Below are 26313 nucleotides of genomic sequence, written 5' to 3'. Positions count from 1 at the left end.
AATAAATATTGTTCTATTTTACTTCGTAGCGATTACTATACTCGTTACATGGAATATTTTTTAAAATGTAAAAAGATATTGCAACTGTCGATCAACAACGACTAGTTTATATGTATAATTTGTCTCCTAGCATACTCTAATATCTATTACTAACAATGCTTAGTTCCATGTTGCTACATGACATACTATCCTAATTATTATTCATTACGTCAAATTAACACTTTTGATTTCACTGTTCTCAAGTCACGTAATTGTAGAATAAAATGATGACGATGATGCATAGTATGTCTCCTAGAATGTTTTAATTCTCATTACTAACAATGCTTAGTTCCATGTTACTACATGACATACTATCCTAAATTATTCATTACGTCAAATTAACACTTTTAATTTCACTGCTATCAAGTCACGTAATTGGAAGCAAAAACTTATGGCCGGCATTCCGCAGTGAAGTCACGATCTCAACTGTTCCACCAAATTAATCGACTCGTTGCTAATTCAAAACGTCGCTTAATTGCGTAACGGGGGACTGTTAGTTTTACAGAAACACTTTTTCCGAAAAAAAAACACTCACTTTTTTCCACTTTCACTCGTGCCATGACAGTGAAATAATTACTTTTTGTAATTACAGAATTTTGCAAACGAGCGACTTTATTGATTTATTTGTAAAGTTTTCGAATTATCTATTACTAGCTGAGTCCGCAGTTTCACTCGCAAGAAATTTATAGTCATATAGTTATAGTAGGTATATGTGTTATTCTGTTATTTATTTAATTAATTAACACAATCACAGCTAATTGCCAACACGTTTATATTTTAAAACTATTTATACAACTTAAAATTATACGATGCTAAATATATTCTTATTTTAGTAATTATGGAAGGCAAGGCTTCAGTATAAACGTCAGCATCTTGGACCTTACCTAAAAATAAATTTAATAATTGCAATGCTCTCATAGTGGGAGAATTGCTAGCGTTATATAAGCTACATTACTGTAAACTTTTATCAAGATCCGTTCAGTAGTTTTTGCGAGAAAGAGTAACAAACATCCATCCATACTCACAAAATTTCGCGTTTATAATTTTCGTAAGATAAGAATAAACCCAATGAATCCAATACTTATTAAAATGCATACTATTTATAACACACCATTATACTGACTAAATATTTTTCACACATAGTTGTTGTACCTGTAGGGCATGTTATGCGGAAGAACGAGGATCATGTCTTATGGAAAGTGCATAATATGAATGTGGATGGATGTAAAGGGAGGGGACGCCCTAAGAAAAGGTGGATGGATTGTGTGAAAGATGATATGAATAAAAGAAGAGTATGTTCGGATATGACTACCGATAGAGAGCAGTGGAAGAGAATGACATACTGCGCCGACCCCAAATAATGGGATAAAGGCAAGGCAATGAAGAGTTGTTGTACCTGTTTCTAATCGTTTCATTATAAATTCCTACCCACAAATATAACAATAATCGAATACAAAGGATAAACAAAATTAATAACCGTTAAGTGTCATTTCAGTAAAGAAACTATGTGTCTTTCAATTTCGAACTTAATAACACTACAGCATAATATCTTCAGTTAACTTCCAATTTCTATAAAGTTTAGTGGCGAATTTACTATCATCGCGCTAGTTACAATGGAACAAGATAACAAGCCTGTCATTCGAGACCGAAATACATATATCAATTGTAAATACTTCATCAATATAAACATGTACATAGCCACAATGTGTCTTATCTCTTCGCCTTCCTTTACCCGCCGATGCCCGTACCAGACAAACGCATCATAAATAATAGCGGCCTCATCATAGCTGCTAAAATTATATAGATTTACGCGAGCGATCGCTCGTCTGCACAAACCGTACGCAATCAGATATATTTTGTTTTACATACATAACCCCACACGTCCAAAGCTCGTTTTCACTTTTATTAGGGCTATTTTGGCGTAGCTATTAATGTAACAGCGCAATTAAGGGAACCAGTTGAAAATAATTGCTTGCTATTATGAAATAATAACTTTCATCGATAAACCAAGCTAAAAGTTTTAACTGTGCCGCATTTGAGAAACTCGTTGTTAAGTCATAAAGAGATCGCACTCTGACTACGATTACCGCATTAAGATTTCATATCGATAATCAAATAGTCATTACTATAACTGTTTATATAGTATAATAGTATTAATTACCTACTCAATTTCAAATTATTATTTTTTATTTGTGAAGTACAGGTAACAAAGGTCTCAGAATATATAATATGTTTCACTAACTTCTGCAGTTACGCGTAAAAATATAATTGGAGAAAAAAGAATATATTATTGAAGGTTTACATAAATTACTAATTTTCGTCATCCACAAATTCATTTATATTATGTTTCTATTAAATATTTTAGTAGTATAAAGTCAATATGTAAAAATCGCAAGTTTTTCTTTTTATATGTACATCAGTTATATATTAACTGCAGTGGACAAATAATGATGAATACAATTTTACTCTCAAAGAAATAATGAGGTAATAAGTAACTCTGAATTCTATTGGTCTTAAGATATATGTTATTTTGTACAATTCCTTAAGATAAATTAGACTTACAGGTAAAATGTCAGGAGTTCAAATCTGACCAGTACCAAAAGAACTTCAGATGTCAAATTTTACTGATCGATGAAGGAAATACCGACAACAACCCAAAATAAAATTTAAAAACGGCGACATACTCGCCTCATGGCATTTGAATTGTAATCTACCCCACGAAATATTTATTATAACATCGACAATCATTATCATTACATAGTATAAAACAAAGTCGCTGTCGCCGTCAGTCCGACCCTATGTATGCTTTATACCTTTAAAACTACATAACGGATTTTGAAGCGGTTTTTTAATAGATTGAGTGTTTGGAAGGTTTATATATGTATATATTGCATATGTAACCCGAATAGGTAGATGACAATAAATCTCAGTATTTCATCTAGGATAACGGTATATTTTTTAGTGCCAATGCGCCAAAACTTGTATTGCCAATTACATCACACCACATTTACAGTCAGCTGAGTGAATAAGCCGACAGATGTACTGAGGTATGGAGGTGATATAAGTATCAAGTTACCGCTCATGTACTGTCAATCTGGATTTATAAGAAAATTTCCTGCAACACTGGCGAGACATGTATCATGTATGTACTTGAACTTGCTTTTGACACGATTATATTCCAATTCTGTTTTTTTTTTTATACTACGTTTGTCGGCTACAAAATTAAGTAGCCTATGAACGCTTTAAAAATACGTGCATAATACCCTTTTTAAATTACAATTCTTTTTTTTTATATTATTATAGCGGCAAACAAGCATACGGCCCATCTGATTGTAAACGTTTACCGTAGCCTATGGACGCATGAAACACCAGAGGTGTCACGTGCACATTGTCGACCGTAAAGAAACCTAAATATACCCTGCTTGAGAAACCCCATGCTGTAGTCTCGCAAGAAAATCTCGACAGGAATTTCATTCTATCTGTTAATAATTGTTAAAAATAATATAATAATTAAATAGTACAGGTACGTATCTGCACGAAATATTAAAAATATTTAATGTTCATAACATTTTATTTCATTTTTTATTGCTGTATCTCAGATAATGGTCATAAACACCATAATTTATAATATATTAATAGTTTTATTGACATATAAATATCAATACATGATATTTATTATAATAATATTCTGTTTAGCTTTCGCATCACAGCGGGAGTCAAGTATACATATATAAAATATTTTGGTTTTTTTCTTTTACGGTATCTTTACTGCTTTTATATATTTATTCTTTGTCATCACTTAACAATAAGATATTTATGCTACTATTGGGACTATATTGTTTAATTATATATATAGCATTGTGGGTCACCTACAAAATAAATAAATTTATGTATTTTTGTAGTAACATGTTTTTTATGCAGAACGTTCAGGGGAATACAGCTTTAAAATATTAATCTTGCCCACAGAAGAAGAAAATAACAAATTATGTGTCATCGTAGGAAACTCTAATATTACTTTTTTAAACTAACCAGCCTCTGTTATTTATTACTAACATATAGGTATATACAAGTGAAATAATGTATAAAATTGGTTGTTTCTTTTCAGTTCCATTAGAATGAAAACATAAAATCTTTCTTTTTTGTAATATAATATACCTAATATTTAGATGCAACCGGACACGATGTCTGCTTTTTAGATATAAGATAGCCTTTGTCTGTTTGTCATGATACAATGTAACATCAGAGCAAAATGATATTAATAATTAATCATTTAAATTTTAACATTTTAATTGGGCATTTTCATAATGTAAATGTAACAAACAGACAGACAGACTTTGGCATTTATAACGTTAGCACGGATATAGATTTAGTTATTTTTAAACTTTCGTGTTTAATATACATTATTTATATTATTAACCGGGTCCGTTCGACTTGTGTCGTGAACTTTGTGATGGTAGAAAAATAACTGCTGCGGCACCTATCTACATTCACATTGCTATTACTCCAGTCAGCTCGAGAACAAGGCTAGTACAAGAAACGTCGAGAGTACAAGAAAAATTATTCGTGTTAAGACTCGGTTAATAATATAAATAAGATATAGATTTATACAAGTTTATAAAAAAACCCATACGACAACATAGTGAGTGTTAACCTTAATATCTCACCTTTTATTATATTAATTAGGTTCGATTAAATTAAACCGACTTATCGATAGACGGTTAATCACCGTCCAAATGATTTAACCGACTGTGACATTAATGATAGTGAAGACATTGAACTTGGCACGAAATGCAATTAACTCGAGATCGTCGGCTGATATCGTTTGTAAAAGGAATGTACTACCAACTTTATAAATATTGTATATCGGATATATCAACACGCTAGTTCTCTTAAGAGGATGGCAGAAATACGGCTAGCAAAAGCAGAATGTCTTTCTTATGGTAAAATAACTAACGCACCTGCAATTCCTCTGGTGTTGTGGGTGCTCATCATTCACCATCATCATTTCAACCCGAAAGACATCCACTGTTGAACAAAGGGCTTCCCCAAAAATCTCCACGACGATCGGTCCTGCGATCCAACGATCCAGTGATCTTGACTGGATCGTCGGTCCACCTTGCGGTCCGCGGTCGCCACTCGAGGATTGTCCTATGAGCTATGTGCCCTGCTCATCGCAACTTCAGTTTCGCAATTCTTCAGGCTATGTTGGTCACGCTAGTTCTTCTGCAGGTCCTCATTTCTGATGCGATCACTCAGAGAAACTCCAAGTTTAGCCCTCTTCATTGCCCTCTGAGTGACGCTGAGCTTACTTATGAGGTCCGTAGTTAGTTACTAAGCATGTAAGTAGTTAACTAACTTTATATGTATATAACTATATATATTACAATGACGTTTTCAAACAAGTTATCGCAGTCTCATTATTACTGCTCCAATAAATATCACGTCACGTCTCAGGTTAACTTATTCCGTTATTATTTTTTTACGATAAATAATGACATTCTTAAGTAATAATACCAACATGTACAATATAAACATGACGTTTTTTAACTCTTGTACGAGCAGTTTTTTGTAAGTGTTACAATAACTGTGTGTACTAACTGTTATAAAATTTATATTATATATTAAGTATCAGTATCTGTATTATATGTAGAAGGCCGCCTTTTTCTCTCAGTAATCATAAGTCCACAAATATTATCAAACATATTTTTGCACATTATCTTATGAAACATTTACAGTGTTTCTTATTTTCTGAAGTCCATCGAGTGATTTCCAATGATAGTGACAGTTCTATAGATAAAGGTTTATAAAGAGAGTAGACAGATTTGTCTGATTATAATAATTATTTACATTCACCGTCTTCTCCACTCGACCCGAGACCTGGATATGTGTAATAGTAAAATATCAGGAACTCATAAATACCATATTTTACTTTTATTCTGTCCAAGATACTAATTGTAAGGTTATTTTACAAGGTATCCAACAAAAAATATACAGTGCAAACAATAATCTTATCTTTATTGAAATTTAATTAGGATCTTTTTACATTAAAATTTTATTTGGAGTATTTAATTGCGTTTTAATTATATGAAACTTGAGAAACTCCATTACAAGAGTAAAGTAATACAAGCTGAATTAAAAAGCTTTTAAGTCATTGTGAGACTCCAACTACATATAAGTATTCATTATAAAAACAAAACACTTTCACTGTTTGCATTATAATTCAAATGTTTGTTTTGTCTGACACATTGACACAAATTGTAAAAAGCGATTATTCATAATTATTTACATTTGCCTAATCTTGTGAAATTGTACAAGGTTAAGTACTAAATAAATAATAACATTAATTTATTTATTTGTCAGAATATGGTACTTACGTAAAATTTACAAATGAATGCCAATTAAAAAATATATATGTAAATGACTTATGCAGTACTTTGCTTATACTCAAGAATTTATTCATTAGCTTAAGTTTGTCGATTAAAATAACGTCAACGTCAATTAAGCATTGGCCAAAGTATTATACGGAAAAATTTAAGTTGTAATTGGTTTAACACAAATATACATCAAGGAAGAGAGGAAGGTGAACTCCAAGACACAAGAGATTGATGGAAGATCGTGGAAAATGACAAGTGCTCTACCGACAAGAGCGCGGCTCTTAAATTATGAATGAATGAAATCATCATCTGCTTCTTCCTTATCCTATTTTTTTGGGGTCGGCGTAACATCTTGTTCTTTTCCATTCATCCCTGTTTACTTTCATCTCGTTATTTACTTCCTTTATTAACATATCATCTTTCAAACAGTTCATCCATCTTATTCGATTTAACACCAATATTATCTTCACAGACGATTACTCTTCAACTTCTTCAACACAAACAAAAACAATAAAGAAATATTATATAAAATTCTTTGCCTATGAATACACCGCGTGTATACCTTAAAATCATATAACCAGTTCACACGCGCTAATTAATTCAAAATTAATATTAATAAGATGTTTTGCATGCATTTCGCTAAGTGTGTCACTACTCAGTACTTGCTAATTACTATTTGAGTAAACATGATTTCTTTTATTTGCCCAATGACTGTTGGGAGTCACCTGTTAATTATCCGATTATGAAGTGAAAGTGAAGTTATGTATTAAATAAATATTAATGTTTTTAAGTGCAAAAACAATGGTGAGTAATAATGAGAAATGTATATAATCAAATATAGTAAATTCTCAGTAAGGACGCATGACAACTTAGACCTCAGGAATGGATGAGTGATCATATGATGTTTTTTTATACTACTATGGTCGGAAAACAAGCATACGGCCCATCTTGTGGTAAATTGTTACCGTAGCCTATGGACACCTGAAGCACCAGGGGTGTCACGTGCGCGTTGCCGACCCTTAAGAAACCTTAATATACCCTTCTTGAAAAACCCCATGCTGTAGTCTCGTGAGAAAACCTCGGCAGGGAGTTCATTCCACAATCTAAGTGGAGGAAGCTCCTCTGAAACCGCATGATATATTCGTGCTGCTGTTCATGTATGTAGGCGATTTCTATCTGGTGGGCCATCAGCAAATTTAAGTTTGTAATTGATTTAGTTATATCTTCTTTGTCCTATTAACGATGAGACCTAAACACACACACAGACAATATTTTATTATTACACTTTTTTTACTTTCGTAAAACATATCCGTGCTGCTGTTCATTTAGGCGACAGTAAGCGATTTCCATGCTGGTGGACCATCAGAAATTTAAGTTTGTGATTTATATTATATCTAGTTAGTCTTATTAAAGACAAGATCCATATGAAAACAAAGTAATTCTTAAGCAAGCAAGTTAGCGCAACGGTCAGTCAGGAAATGAACATGCTTACCAAAAAAATCCGAAATGTATAACAAATTTACGAGGAAAAATCTACAAGCAAGTACTAGATTTATTTCCCTAGTTCAATGACAAATGTGCGTAAAAAATAGTACCAAGATGGCTACAACGGCGGGCGACTACATGAAATATGCATCGGCGGCATCTGCCACTTATAAAGTAAGCTGATACGCAGTTTATATCTTAAAAAGTGGCGACAAATTCACTACGAATCCTTTTTACACCAGTTTTTTCTTTATCACATATTATTAATTCGTAACAAACCACTACCTTTTCTATTAGGTACAGATTTCTCCGTATAAGGATACGGTTAGCTTACTATTAACATCCTAGCTATGTAAATTGCCATTGCCAATCACAATACAACCGAAACACATATTACAAAGCAGCCTACTTACTAGATGACATAGATGAGCCTCAAGTACCAATGTAGACGACTGTTATCAACCTCATGAATATCTATTACGTAAACTATTGTAATAGATAATAGGCACACCGCCTTACTGCCGATATTTGTAGTTATGAATATGATCCCAGCCCGATACTAATGTATCGATCTGGGTCTTTCCTACCTAAATTTTTATTTATTTAAAAGAAAAAGGAATTTAAGTATTCGTATCAGTTGTATGGGTACTACCATAATACAAGCTTATTATTTAGTATATATTAATAATTATAGATTGAGACTAGAAGGCTCTGTGTGTATGGTTATTATTATAATATGTACAATTTGTTTATTAAAAAATGGTAGTTACCGGGTGCGCGGGCGGCATGCATGTGTCGATCCCGTGCGCTCGCGGCGCATCACCGCACGTGCAGCATACGCTACACACACAACCTGCAAACAAACAAACAAATCAAATTACACAAAACTAAAATATTTGAGGTAATCTCCGATACTACTGACCCGATATGAAAATTCTTTTCTTCTGGGATAGCTCATTTAACAAAACAAACCAAAAATCATCAATTCTCGATGGAAATTTTAGCCGCTAATGAAATTCAAGTTTTTTATAATAATTTAGTTTTCAATAGAGTAATATCACGCTATGAATAATAAAAGTTGATTGTTTTCAAATTTATATATTTTAATTTCATTTATTTACGAGCACGATACGTCAGGTTAATCTAGTTTAGTCTATAAATGTGATACTCTGTAAATATGCGTGCAGAAATCACGTAAAAATATTCTTCATACAATTATTGTTTGTGTCAGTGTATTTATTGGTGATAAAATGGACTGTATGTGTGAGCTTAATGAAACAATGCATAAATAATGGTAAAAAAGTAACAGTGAAAAAGCGACAATTCTAAAACTGTAAAAAAAAGACATTCAAAATCGATACATACATAAATAAATAGAAAAGAGTTTACAACAGTACTTTTAAACCGAACAGAAACAAAATAAAGATTGACGGTCGTATTCAGAAAGTAATACCATGAATTAATAAATGCAATGGTGAGTCAAGCGAATAAACAGTAAATAAGTTTTTTTTGTATCCTCAATTCGGTATAGAATAGGTACTTACGTACACACAAACAGTGGCGCGTGCGCTTAGATAACTGTACGTGACATTCATTAATGCTTCTACTGCGTCATCCCGCATCGAAATCTGATACATACAGACAGATCTTTCCTTCATTATATTTAAAATGAAGAAGAAAGAAAGAATGAAAAATATTTCTTCAGTGCTTTTCAACAGTATTACAATATTAACAATAAAGGAATACAAAATAAAAAATTCTATCTGCTATCTGCATCCATCTTACTGCGGCATTAGAGTTGTACGGAAAAAATTTCTTATTGGTATTATGCTGTATCACATCATTTGTTCGAAAAAAGCCATATAAAATAATTTTTTTAGAACTATTTTTAATGTTGTTGACCGCAGATGTTCTACAACTACAACATAAGGCAAACCTGACTGTGTGACCTGTTATAACTTTAGCTTTACTTTTGTGTAATTCGAATGACAAGCTGATGACTTAACATATATACATGAACTACAGCATTCATATCACGTTATCATGTGATACCCGTGATACTCATGCGTTGCCATTCTAGAGGACTAAGATGTTATGCTTCTATGTAGTATGGTGGCAACGTGGGGGTTTCGAACCTCAGGGCGTCGTAATACGCTTTAATAATATTATAAAACAATGTAATAGTTATAATTCATTTGTATTATAAAGTATGTATAGATATATAATAATAATATTGTAAAAACATATTGTTAAACTTGCAATGCTTTGCAACAATAATGTTAGACCATTTTTTAAAGATTTGCAGTTCGGTAATAATAAAACATATAAATGTTATTGCTATTCGTTCGCAAACACACACTTAGGAAAAAATTACGTAGATACTTAACTCCAGATGAGAAGTCAAAGAACTGAAAAAAAAAACATTTCCTCGTACGAGAGCGCTAAACGTACTTTTTGCTGGTAAATTTTCATCACAAAAAGATCGTTACTCAACTAACAATAGAAAGTACAAATTCCCACAAATGGCTGCCAGAATCGGCTCTAATCAATGAAATGGCGAGATATGTCCGTCGATTGTCGACAATTCCGTTCAATTTGTCGTCACACAAAGAGAAAGAACTGTGGAGACAATACGTGGCCACTTTAAAATAATAAGCGCTATTTGCGGTGTGCAAATTATGCTCGTTTTCGCATAACGACGAACACACAGACACAAAGATTATCCAGTAAAATATAATATTAATTTTCACTTTCATATTTATTTTGGAATGATAATGAACGAACGAATGATTTCATAAATAAATGGAGTTTGCAGCAATATAAGTCAGTTTCACTTTCTTTATCTAGGAATAATATTGTATAAACGAATGAGGTGCTACCATCATTCCATTAATCTCATGAATCAATTTCTATGTCTAATTATACATTGTACTAGCTGTAATCGTGGAGTATTACTGATTACAGTATTAATGTAGTGTTTTACCCCCATATTAAATAAACAATGAATACAGAAACAATGAATGCTATAGAAATCTGTACATAAATACCGATTTCTAGATATTACCTATTTATTCCATCTCCTTGCATAATTACAAGATTTGCTCCATATAAGAATATGAATATTCTGTTTTGCAATACATTTTATATGATTAAAAACAAAAATAAATATAATTTACTTGAAATATATTTGGTTGAGTTTATTGTTTAAATTTTAAATATTAAGTAATGTGAATATTTACACAGTTACAAGATTATCATATTATTGAATTTACATACAAGTATGTATATATTGTTAACTTTTTAATTGACGTTAAAAGTCATATTAAAAAAGTGGAATTAAAATGTATCAATAGCTAATTACTAAAGTCAGCGTAAGTTTAATATCTAATTTCATTTGTTCTTCTTTCGATCCAGCTGTGTGTCCACGAAATAATAATAGTCCGGTCAAGTGGTCAGAAGCTCTTACCTTAAATGTGGGGCGCTCAACTTGCAATTTTGCCGGTGCATCAAATGACAGACATACTAACACCATATTTTAATATTACACTTTTTGTACTTTCGTAAAACATAGAATTAAAACTGTAACTAGAAACGTTGGTAGCAGAAATTCCTGACATTATTTACAAAAGTAAAAATAAAAGATTTTTAAAGCGGTAAATGATAAATTAGAGTTTTTATATGGTTAATGTCTTTGAATAGACGGGACGGGAGTTTTCGTAATTGAAACTATCGACCCCATTGGGTATTATCGATAGCATATCAATTAAGGATTAACTTAAAAATTACGTGTTTTGGAATAACCAATGTAAACTGTTTTAGTTTTAGTTTTTTTTTTTTTTGAGTTAATTCAGTATTTCTGTTACTATAAATTTGATGTATCCTATTAGGCCACTTTTCACACGATCCTCCCTAAAAATATGTTAATGTTAGTGAAGACGAGCTGTTATCTAATGTGATCAACTATCTTTTTAATTTTCATAGAATATTTTCAATGTATTTAAGGCGTGTCTATTTAAATGCCACGCCTATGCCTATATGCCACGTTTCCTAAGCTATGCTGACACTTTATAGTTTTACTCTTTTTTTAGTACCGGCCGTATCAATTTTATCAATTTCATATTAATTTTACGCAGTTACTATTTGGTATAAATTACTAACTCATATTATACTTGCAATTAACCCAGATAAGCCTACTGTCCTATATTTAGGACAGTAGAAATAAAAAAAAATATCAGAATACCCTCTTTATCTAAGATTATTTAGTCTTATGATTTGCAGTAAGAAACGTGTCAGCTTTATTAGAAAAAATAAAAAGACAGTTATTTTAACAGTTTTTACCTTATATTTTACCTTATAAGTGTGTAATAAAAGTGCGTTGCAGACATTGCAAATGACAGGTATGTATAAAAAGTTATATTTTATTCGTGAGTTGTTTTTTTCTGTGTTAATATCTAGTTGATAACCTTAACTTTTGTACTAAATAAATATTCTAGCAAAATAATATAAATAAATTACGTATAACTTGTTACAAATACTAGCGTACTATATATAGGACAGTAGGATAATATACATGATTTTAGTACAATAATACAACTTTTTCTTTACAGACCGTTAGCTGCGCATGAAATTTTAGATGCTTTAGAAAATGTTTCTGATAATGAAGAAGATTATAGAGAACGACTGATATGTATTCTACCTCCTCCTGTTGATCCTGAATGTCTCACTGACGAAGATTCGGGTGAAGAAGATAATGTAACTTTGAATAATTTGCCACGAAACATTCTGCTTCAACCGGCTGAAGTAATGATTCAAGGGCAGATTATGGTGAGTGATACAGAAGAAGAACCTTCTGATTCTACAGGTCGAACTAAACGTAGGCGTACCTACGCCTACGTTTAGGCATGGAGAAAACGGGACTTGGCAAAAAATCCCGTGAATTGGCCAGATGTTCAAGGCGCTTGCCAAGATAAACGCCCAATTGAGTGGTTTGAAAACTTCTTAGATGAAGATGTTATTTCGTTGTTGGTGTCAGAGAGCAATAAATGTGCTGTCAAAAAGAATTTGCCTGGAGACATAACCACTGAAGATATGAAATGTTTCATCGGCATATTGTTGGTTAGTGGTTATTCATGGCTCCCCCGTAGAAGAATGTATTGGGAAAACTCCCCTGATACAAAGAATGAATTGATCAGCTCGGCTATGACTAGGGATAGATTTGACTTTATTTTTCGCCACCTTCATGTCAATGATAATCTGGATTTGCAAGACAAATACACAAAAGTACGCCCCCTAGTTACATTTCTAAATAAAAAGTTCTTAGAGTTTTCTCCTCTTGAAGAGCATTACAGTGTAGATGAGGCCATGATCCCCTACTATGGTAGACATGGCTGCAAACAGCACATAAAAGGTAAACCTATTAGGTACGGGTTCAAAGCTTGGGTTGGTGCTACACGGTTAGGGTATGTTTTATGGATGGAACCATACCAAGGTGCTACAACTATGTGCAATCCAATATATAAAGAATTGGGGCTGGGTGCAAGCGTTGTTCTCACTTTTTGTGATGTGCTGATTTCACGTGGCTTCGACCTTCCTTACCACGTAGTTTTTGATAATTTTTTTACTGGGACGCCCTTGCTGGAAGAGATAACAAAGAAAGGCCTTCGTTGCACTGGGACAGTTCGAGAAAACAGGACATCTAGTTGTCCTCTGATTACATCGAAGTTACTGAAAAAAAAGGAACGTGGTGCTGTCGATTACAGAACGACACATGACAACACGTTCATTATTGCTAAATGGCATGACAATAATATATTCAGTATTGCTTCAAATGCTGTAGGAATAAATCCTAAACAATCTGCCAAACGCTTCTCACAAAGTGAAAAGAGAAACATTGTCATAGAAGAACCACATATGGTGTCCATCTATAACAAATATATGGGAGGAGTGGATCGGTCTGATGAAAATATTTCACATTACCGAATTGGTATACGAGGTAAGAAATGGTACATGCCGTTGCTCACACACATGATTGATCTTGCCGAACATAATGCATGGCAGTTATATAAAATAAATCATGGAAAACTGGATCATCTTGGCTTTCGCAGAAGGGTAGCAATTGCTTTGATTGAATCAAACAGAAAAAATGCCAAAAGAGGGCCTAGCCGACCCTTCCATCATGAACATGCTGATAGTCGTAAAGACCAAATGAATCATCTGGTTATTCCTCAATCGATGTCGTCAATGTCACAAAAAATGTTTGACACGTTGCAAGAAATGTGATGTTGGAGTGTGTGTCAAGTGTTTTGAAACATATCATTCATAAATAGTGTTAATCTAGTAAATTACATATAACAATGGGTAATATAATCAATAGTTATCTAATAAACTACACTTTTTGATTACATTCTGTTTTGTCATAAATGGTCTTTTATTTCCTCTTATTATCCTACTGTCCTACATATAGGACGGCTGTTTCCCTGAAAGCCTTATACTTAATTTTTTTTTTCATAATTTTTTTATGTTGCATAAGATCTAATAAACTAAATAATGTAACTTTTTTCAAAATTTTCAGAAAATTTTAGTTTCAGGCTTATCTGGGTTAAAATGCCATTAGTAGACTCGAGATCCATGACCATAGACGATTCATTACTCAACCTGAAGATAGCTTTATTTCTTAATGTAATTGCGATCAAAGGTCAATAGACTAAAGTCCTTTAATGTCTTTTTTTATAGCATAACCCGCGGCTCACCTGATGGTAAGTGATTACCGCTGCCTATGAGCACTCGCTACACCAGGGGAATTGCTAGTGCGTTGCCGGCTTTTTAAGAAGGAATAAGCTTTTTTTCTAATTTCAGTATCGTGTCGCTTCGAAAATACCATTGCTAAAAGGTCATTCCACAATATATATTTGCGGAATCTGTTTTATAAATGTCAATGCAAGTCAATAAATAGCAGTAAACGTTTAAGCTAAACCAATCTTTTATTGAACATTGTCTACGAGAATGATCTTAAATTATTGAAATATTTTATTAATTATTAAGTAGTACCGATATTTACATTCACGAGAATATCCAGTGGGCTTAATATAATACCATTATTGTACCTGTACATAATTATTGTACCAGTATCAAATTCGAAATCAACATCTGGATAATTACCCTAAAAAGAGCAGCAAATTTGTATGTAACTGAATTAATAAACACACAGAAATAAAGTTGCAAACATGACTCACAGCAGCCAAAACAAACAACATGAAAAGTATCATAAATCAAAATACGGTATCGGCAAAATCGAAATGGCCGAACGGTATTCGCGAAATAAAGTGATACAAATGGTGGGTAAAATAATACGTATTGAATTAATACGTTTTGATACGAACAGCGTACACGGGTACCGTTGTTTATCGGTCGTGTATCAATAACGCATCAGCGCAACCATTTGACTGAATTCTCGCTGCCGTGTAAGACCAATATCTATTCTGATTTATTGTAATTACATTTTAAATGCACATTATTTCCATAAGCTTCATGTGCAGTAAGTCAATAGCACTGTTTTACTTTAAAGTTTTAACGCGAACGTATTCTAAAACTCCCGCTTATTTAAATGAACATTGAACACGCCTGCAGCTAGGTGGAGCGACGACATTGTACATAGGGTTGCGAGTAATAACTGGAAGAGAAGACCTGAAGATCGTTCCAGGTGGCGTGCCTTGGGAGAGGCCTATGTCCAGCAGTGGACTCCAGTGGGCTGATGATGATGATGATTGAGCATCTGAAATTCTTCTAAAATCTTTTCTTGCTTTACAAACATAGGCTGTATTACAAATGTCCACTGTCTAAACTTAGCACTATATTAGCTATGAATTTATATTCACTCAGGATAAGTAACAAATTATATTATAAGTATAGTTTATATTATTTCTCATGCCTAGATGTCGTAATACTTGGTCTTAATACGTCTTGCCCTTGCCGTTGGAAGAATTTAGAAAAAAATATTTATGTCTGGTACTCTACAGGAAAACTCCTGGCTTGAAAGAGAGACAGAGGGTCGAAAATGGATTGAGATAATAATGATGATAATATAATTCAACAAAATTATTTAAAAAAAACAATAGCTATAAATCGTTTGATACAACAGAAAGCTTACTACTATATTTGATCGAGTTCAAATTGCTTCAATACGCACAACCAATTTAATTTTGCTTCGGATTAAGCGCACATATTGAGATCGTAATATCTCCGGACCTCAGTTCGCGTACGGTAATGTATCTAGAGGGTACTTACGTTTATGTTGTCAGTGATATAAGATAGCATGTCTTTCCAATAAATTGGGGGAATTTTGTGGCGATTGTGGGAAGTTTTGGGGCTAATGTATTAGATTTGTTGAGGGAAAAATTGGAGAGACGGCATGTTTGTGGAAGACTAAACTAAAATTTGTTGAAATAAAAACAGAAATACAAAACAAAATCATCGTAATCGCGAATCGTTGAAGTAAAAAATACATAATAGACAAACTAAAAGAAATATACATACAAATTAATGGTAAATGGACACTGAGCAGTAAATTTTGCTACAAAATCAGTACAGTAGTAAAAAATATATAGATAATTAATAAATACGACGATGGTTTATAAAAAAATATCAATTATTCCACAATATGAAATCGTGACAATATAAGAGGGAGATGCAAGACGTCATCTGGCAACACTGTACGTTGCACTGCACGCGTGTAGATATTGGTTCTTGATTTATACGCAGTGTTGATGCTAGATACTTAGTTTTAGATTACGCTGGCATAAGACTATTAGTTTCATCTATTTTATACGATATTAATGTTGCTAGTATATTTTAATAGCTTCTATATTCATGTTTAGCTACACTTAATTAAGTAGGATATGTGATGTAAATACAGGGTTAGATATATAGTAGAATTAGGAGCGATAACTATAGAATATTAAAGACAAATTACTGCGTGTGGTATGCAGGCGTGTGTCTAAAATACTTTATAGAATGAAACGATATAACATATACATACATTTCTACGTACATATAAAAAGACGGAAGTTTAGTATATTAATAATTAGCGTAAATTAATTATTTCAATGGTTTAGTCATTTAGAACACTAGAATCGCCAACTATACAAATATTATTATTCATAAGAAATGATATAGGTCTAGCTTATATGGGTTTAAATATGTTTCTACGTTTACTAATATTTTTTTTATAAAATAATGTATATACGCTTACTATTAGCTTAGAATTACTTAAGTCTGTGTGAGTTAACAACACTTATTATTTCTTTTTATTAATTATTTCTTTGCCTAAACTTAATCTTATATTAATACTTTTAGCAACATCTAAATATACATAACTCAAAGGTGACTGACATAGTGTTCTATATCAGCCCAAATCACTGGACGGATCGGGCTGAAATTTGACATGCAGGTAGATGTTATGACGTAGGCATCCGCTAAGAAAGGATTTTGATTAATTCTACTCCCAAAGGGATAAAATAGGGGATGAAAGTTTGTATGAAACTTTTATAAAGTTTTAAACCGATCGGATTGAGACTTTGCATGCATAAATCTACTATGACGTAGGCATCCCCTAAGAAAGGATTTTGGTAAATTCCATTCCTAAGGGGATAAATTAACGCGAGCGAAGTCGCAGCCAAAATCTAGTTTTGTATTATATTCTTTATTGCACTTAAATACATTTTTAAGTACGTTAATGTTGTACACATTTAAAAAAAACACAGACGGATAGTATAAATTTTCGCTCACTTTAGTTAACCGAGAAAGAGTGCAAAATGCTAATATTTTTTTCTATTTATTCATTAATTAATAGAAAAAACATTACACACACTACCAGGTAGTTAACACAAAAACGCTTATATACTTTTTTGTTTAATTTGTTATTGCTGGTTAAAAAATTTTTTGTATGTCTTTTGTATTTTTTTATATTGTTTTTGTATTTCGATCACTTTGCGACTAATAGCTTAAATTATTATGTCATACCCGTTTTAATATGCACTCCTATATATAGGAAACTTGCGAAGTATTCGCTCTAATTCCTTAAAGAACTGTAGCAAACAGCGACTGTCCAGTTAGTTCAATATTACTACTCCTAAACCATTGTTTGCACACTCAAATGCAATATGTGACCCTAGATTTACAGTTAATACTGTATTAACTTGTTTGTAGTATCTAAATAGAACGTTATTATACAATTATTGCCTATAAATATATGATAAAAATAACCCTGGAAAATTCACCCAGCGACATCTAGTCCCGAACTAATTGGAGCTTGTATTATGGGTACTAGGCAACTGATATAAATACTTAGATATATTTTTATATTACATTACATCTTTACGTCGTATAAAATGAAGTCGCTTCAGCTGTCTGTTCTCTTAGATCTAATAAACTACGCAACGGATTTTAATGCAGTTTTTAGCAATAGATAGATTAATTCAAGAGAAAGGTTTCTATGTGTAATACATTCGTCTCACAGTATAGAACAAGCCGAGAAACTCAATGATTTTTAATGCACGTCGAGTCGCTAATAATATGTATAGAAAACACCCAGATCGAGATAATCGATTCCTTCCTCTATGCGAGCACTTGCAGTCATGAGTATGAATACTTATGAATGTGCTCGCATCGTGCTAGGAATCGAACTCGCGACCATTGGAAGTAAGGTGGTATACTAAACTGCTCGAACATTGAGGTCGTTAATATGGAAACGAATGTTTGTGTATAGAAATAAAAAATAATGTTCTAACTATATCTAAGTGCGTTGCTGCAGAACAAATGCATCTATTTGGATAATTCGGTCTTTATTATGGAAAAGGACGTATGCTTTTTATGAATATTGTTCTCGATGTCCCAGGTTGTAGCAAGTTGGTAAAGTATAATGAATACTAATGTTTGAAAATGTGTCTGTTTGTTTGTCGCTTTATTACTACTAAACGGCAGAACGTATGTTGATGAAATTTTATGTGGATATAGGTTGTATCACTAGGAGGGATATAGACTATATTTTGTCTCAAAAATCAATCCGGAATGGAGTGAAATGGTAGATAAAAAATTGTTCAGCAAAATCGGGGTTAACAACCAATATCCGCAGATCCCCAGACCTAGGCTGACCCTCTTGAGAAATTGCAGTACTAATAAGTAGGAACTTAACAATAATACCTTAGAACTAGCGTCAGCAACTCCGTGAACAACTTGCTTACATTGTTGGCAACCAGTTTGCACTTGACCCTCTGAGCGGAGTTATTTATTAAAACATATCGTTAAATTCACATTACGCTCCTTGTGAAATGCGCGTTGATTGATTTACTTAAACGTGAACAATAATTGAGCTATTTGAAACTCTTAAGCATGGCATGAATAATGCATGCAAACGGGCGGTGTCTAAATGAATAGCCTGCATGGTTGCTTTTAACTCTATACAAAGAAGTCCGATTACAATGACTCTTTTTTTTAGATAATTTGAAGTTGATTTTATTTATTTATTTATTAAATACAATATATGAATTATTAGTTTGTAATAATAAATAAAAATAAGAGAGATGCTTATAGACGTTTATTATAGCTGTGTAATATTATGTTGTCTGTGTTATAGCATAGCGCAGTGACAGAAGTGAGTATAAAACAATTGTATAAAAAGAATACTCATATTTGAAATATGATAAACGAATATACAAAACTACCAGTCATTCTCATTGTAGGTCTAACAATTTTGTTATAATATTGTAAAATTTTTATGTTTCCTTTATTAATAGTATTAATTTTCTAATAAAGGCCATAACAGAATAGCAGAGAGAGTGGATTCACTGCACCCTCTGAGTTGTAGTTGTACCGTTTTGTCTCGATTAATACCTTTTAATTTAATATAAGCAGCAATTGTAATAGTTTAGTATTTGAGGCAAATAAAAATTATTAATTTCTTTTGCCATATATAAATATGGCAAAAGAAATTCAATTAAGTTTCTTGCCAGTACTTATGAATTAAATTTGTTTACTGAACTGGTTGATGGGGGGGGAAATATTAATACATTGACTCGACATTGATAAGCGGCTAAAATGTCATACACAAATAAATTATTTTTAATTTGATTTGATTTGAATAATATATTCTATAAATAATTTCTTTGAAAATTGACGTATGGTAATCATAAAAATATGATCACTAGAAGACATGGAATAGGGTTGCAACTTTTTTGACAAAAAAAACGTATAAACTGGTTTGGATAGGAAAAAAATAAAGTATTAGGAAAAAAAGTATTGATCAATTTTTTTTTTTTAAAACGTATTTTTATGTGCTCTTAAAACTTAAGCTGTGACAAATGTCACTCACAATTGACATCTGACATTTCGTTCAGTAAATATAAATTAAATCGTTTATAATTACCCATAATATATAAATGAGTATTTTATTTTACGCATCACAGTAAAGGTTAAAACTAAAGTATTTTTGCATAGTTTATGTAAAAGTATATGGCATATTTATGGTTATATGGTTGGCAACCCTAACGTGGAAGGACATGGCACAATTATAACATATATAATTGTTCCATGTCCTTTTGCAATTGATGGGATTTTCTCCGATGTTTGCCCCATATTTAAAATTCTACAATTCTTACTTTTTGTGACACACAATCCTATATTATTGGATGTCTGTTCTATTGTTCGTAGTATTATGTAATTCTCAACGAAAGCTTGTAGGTCAGCGAAGAAAATGTTAACCTCGTACTTGAAGCCGATAATATGAATAAAATGATCGTGCAACCGACCGCCCGTTGTCAGAAAGTATAACGACAAGTCGTGATAACGAACTAGGTCGTCTCATACAAAATAGTATTTGTAAAAATTCAATTCCTAGGTCATGAATGAGGAAAAAGGTTAAAAGTAATACTATATATCATCATTTGACAAGACTAGTACGGAATTAAGACTGGAATAAACTTTATGTATTATGAAAGATACTACACTATCATCATCATTGCCTTGCCTTTATCCCATTAATTGTAATATGATCTCCCGATGCGTCTGTCTATATGTTCACGATAATCTCAAAAATTACAGAATGATTTTTCATTCAGTTTCATCTATCAACAGCCTAATTTCTGATCAGACACTGGAAACAATTGCTAACAGCAAATAAAATAATATACGAAAGGAGTTCTGATTGTACTCTATTGGAAGAACAAGAGTTAATATTGTTAACTAAAATTATTTCTAATGTTTAATAATCTAATCTTAATAGACTCAAGACATTACCTAACAACTATTGTAACATTATGGACTGCCAGGGAACAATAAATGAATAAAATATATAAGTTTGTAAAAAAATAATAAATATTTGTTAAAAAAAACACTACGAAGATATCGCGTAGAATACACAGAATAAATTTCAATATTAAATCTCCTTTTGAAGATAATAATCCACTTTTAACAAGTGCACACCTGACATCTGAAAATAAACTGTAATACTGAAAAAGTGTAATACGTTAAAAGTAAAAAATGCACTGTAAATGTACCTTTGTTTTATGAATTTAGCTTTTTCGTTTACTGTTTTTTTTTTATATTTCTATCTAATATTTCATTTAAACCAATTATTCACATTCCAATTCTAATAGGTTCAAAGATATATTTACTGGTTAAGGGTATACTTACTGTATATTTGACTATTCCATTTAAAATTAGTAAGGAGTAATAAGTTACTAAATACGGAAATGTGACTGTCTGTTTGGAACCTATTCGTTACTAAAAGGATAGATAAAATAAAGGATCTGATCTAAATAAAAAATACAGGATATTCCGAGGCGTAGGAGAGCCGTATTCCGAGGACGGACATATGTTATCTATCACAAAAATGATTCCGAAAAAGAATTCTACATGTAAACGAAAGACTCAAGATACGGATCATAGCTATCCATACAAATATTATAAATTAGAATCTGTATTCTGTCGGTCTGTGTGTTTATTATCTTTACAAACAAACTTCATGAAATCTCACAGGATAACTGTTATTAACAAAACACAGCCGTAATGGCCGATAATAGCTAGTTTTATTATGTAATAGGAATAGCGAACAAACTGACAACCCATGTGATGGTAAGCAGTAATCAAATAAAATGTAATGATTTTTTTTATTCATGTAGGACATTATAGCCACTTATGAACAAAGTATTTTTTTTTGTATTATTTTTTAATCCCCACCGTTCAGTTCAGTATACAGATTCAATTGATAAGAACTGACAAGAAATTAATTTCTTTTTTTTTTATCGTCTCCTATACACCACGGATATCACGTTAACATGTCATATGTCCGTGATTACTTACCGTTTCACCCCTATTCTAACGTATTATACTCTAACACACTCTTATTCACGAGTCTCTAAACTAAAGATTCATTTACCGACACGTGATCGCTAAAGGAGGGGTCAAGAGTTTCTCTCAGCATGTTTGTCTAAGATGATCGAATGGATAAAGTGGAAGATATCATGTAAACACAGAGAAGCCTTTGGCACTGGGGTCGCACTTTAGTCACCTGATCTAGATTGATGTATCAGTAACACTCATATAAAGCGGTTTGTTTGAACACCTTTATCTCTTGAACTATTAATGATTTTAATTATTTCTGTAGCAATAAGTAATAATTTGAAAATAATTCTAGAGAATTATTAATTCTTCTTTTTTTATTGTACGAAAATGATATGTTGCATCCGCCTTTGAGGAGCACCAGTGTAGATCGACCTTCACTGATGTGTATCAGCACAGGCGCAGGATGAACACAAAGTCAGGTCAGTAGGCTCATCGCGGCCAATTCACCAGGAATTAATGACAATAGTTTCTATGAGGGATCATGTTGACTTAGACTGTCAAAGATCAAAAAGCAAAAGTAAGAACGCTAAATACTTTCGCTGAAAAATAAGTACTTTTTTTTGTAAATACATACATACTCGTAATATACATACAAAACACCCAGACCGATACAAACAATCATAATTAATATAAATGTTTGAGCGAGGTACGAACCCGCGACCATCAGAAGTAAATCAATGTGCTGAACCACTAGACCACCGAGGCCATCAAAAAAAAAAGAAGTAATAGCGGTTGGTTAGGGCAAAGGGTAGCCACCATTTCTTTTATATTAAACGGTGAGTGAGACCGCGGTATTAAGTATGTACAGCATTAAATAGTTTACATGCAACAAAGTTATATACAAACTCTTTTCACTAAAGATTTACTATAATTACATGGTAAACAACATTAATTAGAGACGGTGTTTAACACCTCTCTGCCAACCAAATTCATATGTGGACAGTTCGAGTGTTATGTGAACATAATAACCGACTTGCCTCTGAATAATCCTTTGCGATTGCTGTTTATGATCGTAATATTTCTTTCATATTTGCCTAACTTTATGTACAATGGTTACAAAAAATAATATTATAATATTAAAACATGTAATGCGTTATTCGTTGTTGTTGTTTGTTCACTTTCAATAGATCGCTGCTGTATGTACCGGCGTACAAAATCGTGGGTATCTCTAGGCAATAATAACCTATAAATGTAGATAAAATTTGCTTTTAATCATTAAGCATTTATATCATACAACACATGACATTAGAATAGTGAATCTATAATTCCATAAAAAAGTTGGTCTAGCGATCATTCAGTTGATAATGTAATAACCGCTTTATGCGACCGTTTAACAGCAGCATGTTAACATTAGAAAACAATCTAAATCACCGGAAGCAAGTCGAGTTCACATTGTTACACAACTGTACTGCGATGTATACATCAATTAATAAACGCCATACACTTCAGACCCGGGATCGTACACGAAATTCGATTAATAAAAGATTTAATACCGTTCCCACACTATCAGTTAATTAAATCGTAAATTAACATCGATTTTGTATTTAGATAAAACCAATTAATACACTAAAAAGCTTGCAAATGATGTGGTTATTCGCATAAAACGACAGCGATATATGATTGGCTGTATCATAGATTTCTAAGTGGTCGGTTGCCTTCAACCCACTTTTTACGGTTTCTTGTCATCAGAAAAGTGAAATGAAAAATGTTGAATCGTAAAATATATGTGTAATTTAATTAATTACAAGTAGCATTTTTATGGAATATAATAATTCGTACAAACAAAAATAACAAAAGGACATTTCATTTATACCTGATTTCATGAAAGGCGTCTAGGTAAATTTCTTGTTTTTTAACGACCGATGTAAAAAGAGGTATATTATTATTTAGAAGTGGCTTTATATTTACATGTTTGTCTGTGGAATCGTAGCTCTTAAACAGATGGTACAATAAAAATTCGGTTTCTTTTGTCCAAAAGCTTTTGTGATCAAGCAACTTCAATTAACTACAATTTATATGAGTTTTATTTATTCAGCGGTATTTAAAATTATTAATTTTATAATTATTATATGTTGTTTATCCGTAATCTGTATTGCATATACAAAGTCATTAACCAACCACGAGGCATATAACGATTATGGAGAAATCTTTTCAAATCAGCTCTTTTTGTACTACGATGGTGACAAACAAGCATACGGGTTACCGTAGCTTATGAATACTTTTGACCATTGTTAATTAAGATTTATAAAAGCTCTGATTTTAATGTGATCAAAATGTACCAAGACAAAAAGGAAAAATCTAAATACACCACATTATAATGTTTTGAAATAATTTGATATCGGGTAATGTCAGGTAGTTTAAGCAAATTTACTGCGAGAGTAACATTTGTTTGTTCAATAACATAAAAATATAATTAAGTTTGTCATACAATCTTCTTCAAGTTTACGAAGTATAAATCAAACTTTTTTTTAATTGATGTTACAAATATAGTGAATGATTCCTAAGTTAATTCATTAAATTTTACATTATTAATATTTAATATGTTAACACTTAACCTATTACCAACTATTTCTTCCCATTATCAGTTATTTTTATTTATTATTTAATGATTTATCTCAGTAATATGTCTTCACTAATAGATCAATTAATAACTAGCAATACAATTAGTAGTAGTACACGAACATCAATTATTACATTTTTTGCAATTAAAACCGATGACTCGATTCATTGATGATTATCGAGTAAAAAATCGAGTAATATCGAGCAGTACCGTGATGGACATCGATGCTTTTATACGTAGTAGCACACTCGTGTCATTATTCGCGCAACAAAAAAAAGAACGTTAATGATTTTTTTCGTCACAACGGACGGCGGTGACCTCTGCGGTCGCGGTCTAGACGGGGTCGTTGAACTGAATAATTAAAATACAATTAAAAGCGTGGGCATTTGATGAGATAACCAAATGAATACAGTTCAAAAGAAAAATGTTTACATGATGACTAAAAAAGGAGTACTCTAATGCTGTTGGCCACAGCTTCACCGGACGATAGAGGACGAGTGCAGATGGCACTCCAAATCCGCGGAAGGAATTATGGAGCGGCTGAAGGCCAACTCTCGCCTGACGGATACGACTTTAATCAGAGGAGTACCCTCGCTAGGGTTTCGAACTTCGGCCTAGGCTGTTGTAATTTCGATTCCGTTTGAATTTGACGGGGGATCTATCGGACGGGGTCGTAAAAAATAAGTAGTAACTTTTTTTTGTTTGTCATTTATATCACGTGACAATCAGTTCTACCAATCGATGATTTTGCAGCCAACTTTAAAAATTGGAATTTAAATTACAGGAGAGTCATGACATCTTACTTCTCCATAATCCCCGGAATTTTAACGCATGAGTGATATCACGGGCATGATAATGTGACGTCCGTAGCGCTGTTCAATTATATAGGCGACTGTTACCGCCTACCATCAGATGCGCCCTCAGCTTGTTTGCTATTCTAATTACATAAAAAATTAATAAATGTATTAAAGTAGAAATATGATGCAAGACCTAAATCTTTAATCGTTACAAAATATAAGATACCAACTGGGGAGTAAAACCTATTGCGATAGGAACCATCAAATCTTACTAATATTATAAAAGCAAAAGTTTGTCTGTATGAATGGATGGATGGGTGGATGGATGGATGGATGTTTGTTTTTCGTTCACGCAATAACTACTAAATATATTTTAATGAAACATGACAATAGTATATCCTATAAACGAGCTTAGCAAATATACGAGATTTTATTACATTGTTTATGTCTCGTACCAGACTCAGTTTTTAAGTTTGGCAACCCTGCTACATACTTGCGTAGCTGTTCTGATTTGAAGGGTGAGATACGGTTATGAAATTACTGGTTAGGTACTCTGATTTAAGAGCTCGATATTATGGAGGTCGATAAAGCAGGAGTGTTACTCTAGTATGGTAGACATACACAGGCTGCGGTGCTATTCTTACCATAAGACTCGTCATTAACT

At 32.4% G+C, this 26313-nt stretch overlaps 2 protein-coding genes across 2 annotated transcripts in view; one reads left to right on the top strand and one right to left on the bottom strand.

Annotated features, from left to right (window-relative positions):
* Positions 1–26313, bottom strand: part of LOC131848825 (serine proteinase stubble) — a 147418-nt gene that overhangs the window by 112419 nt on the left and 8686 nt on the right. The window contains exon 2 of the mRNA XM_059198768.1: positions 8669–8751. Within this exon, the coding sequence (XP_059054751.1) occupies positions 8669–8690 (22 nt within the window). The 5' untranslated portion in view covers positions 8691–8751. The remainder of the gene's footprint in view (positions 1–8668; positions 8752–26313) is intronic.
* Positions 9149–14177, top strand: LOC131848826 (piggyBac transposable element-derived protein 3-like). The gene is made up of 4 exons (XM_059198769.1): positions 9149–9155; positions 12280–12295; positions 12506–12722; positions 12798–14177. The coding sequence occupies exons 1-4, from the start codon at positions 9149–9151 to the stop codon at positions 14175–14177; spliced, it is 1620 nt and encodes a 539-aa protein (XP_059054752.1).

Source organism: Achroia grisella, unplaced genomic scaffold (genome assembly GCF_030625045.1).
Source record: "Achroia grisella isolate CSIRO2021 unplaced genomic scaffold, CSIRO_AGI_Agris_v1 utg5936, whole genome shotgun sequence".
NCBI classification, from domain to species: domain Eukaryota; kingdom Metazoa; phylum Arthropoda; class Insecta; order Lepidoptera; family Pyralidae; genus Achroia; species Achroia grisella.
Note: the sequence above shows the minus strand (reverse complement) of the source record. Positions and strands in the feature narration are given on the sequence as shown.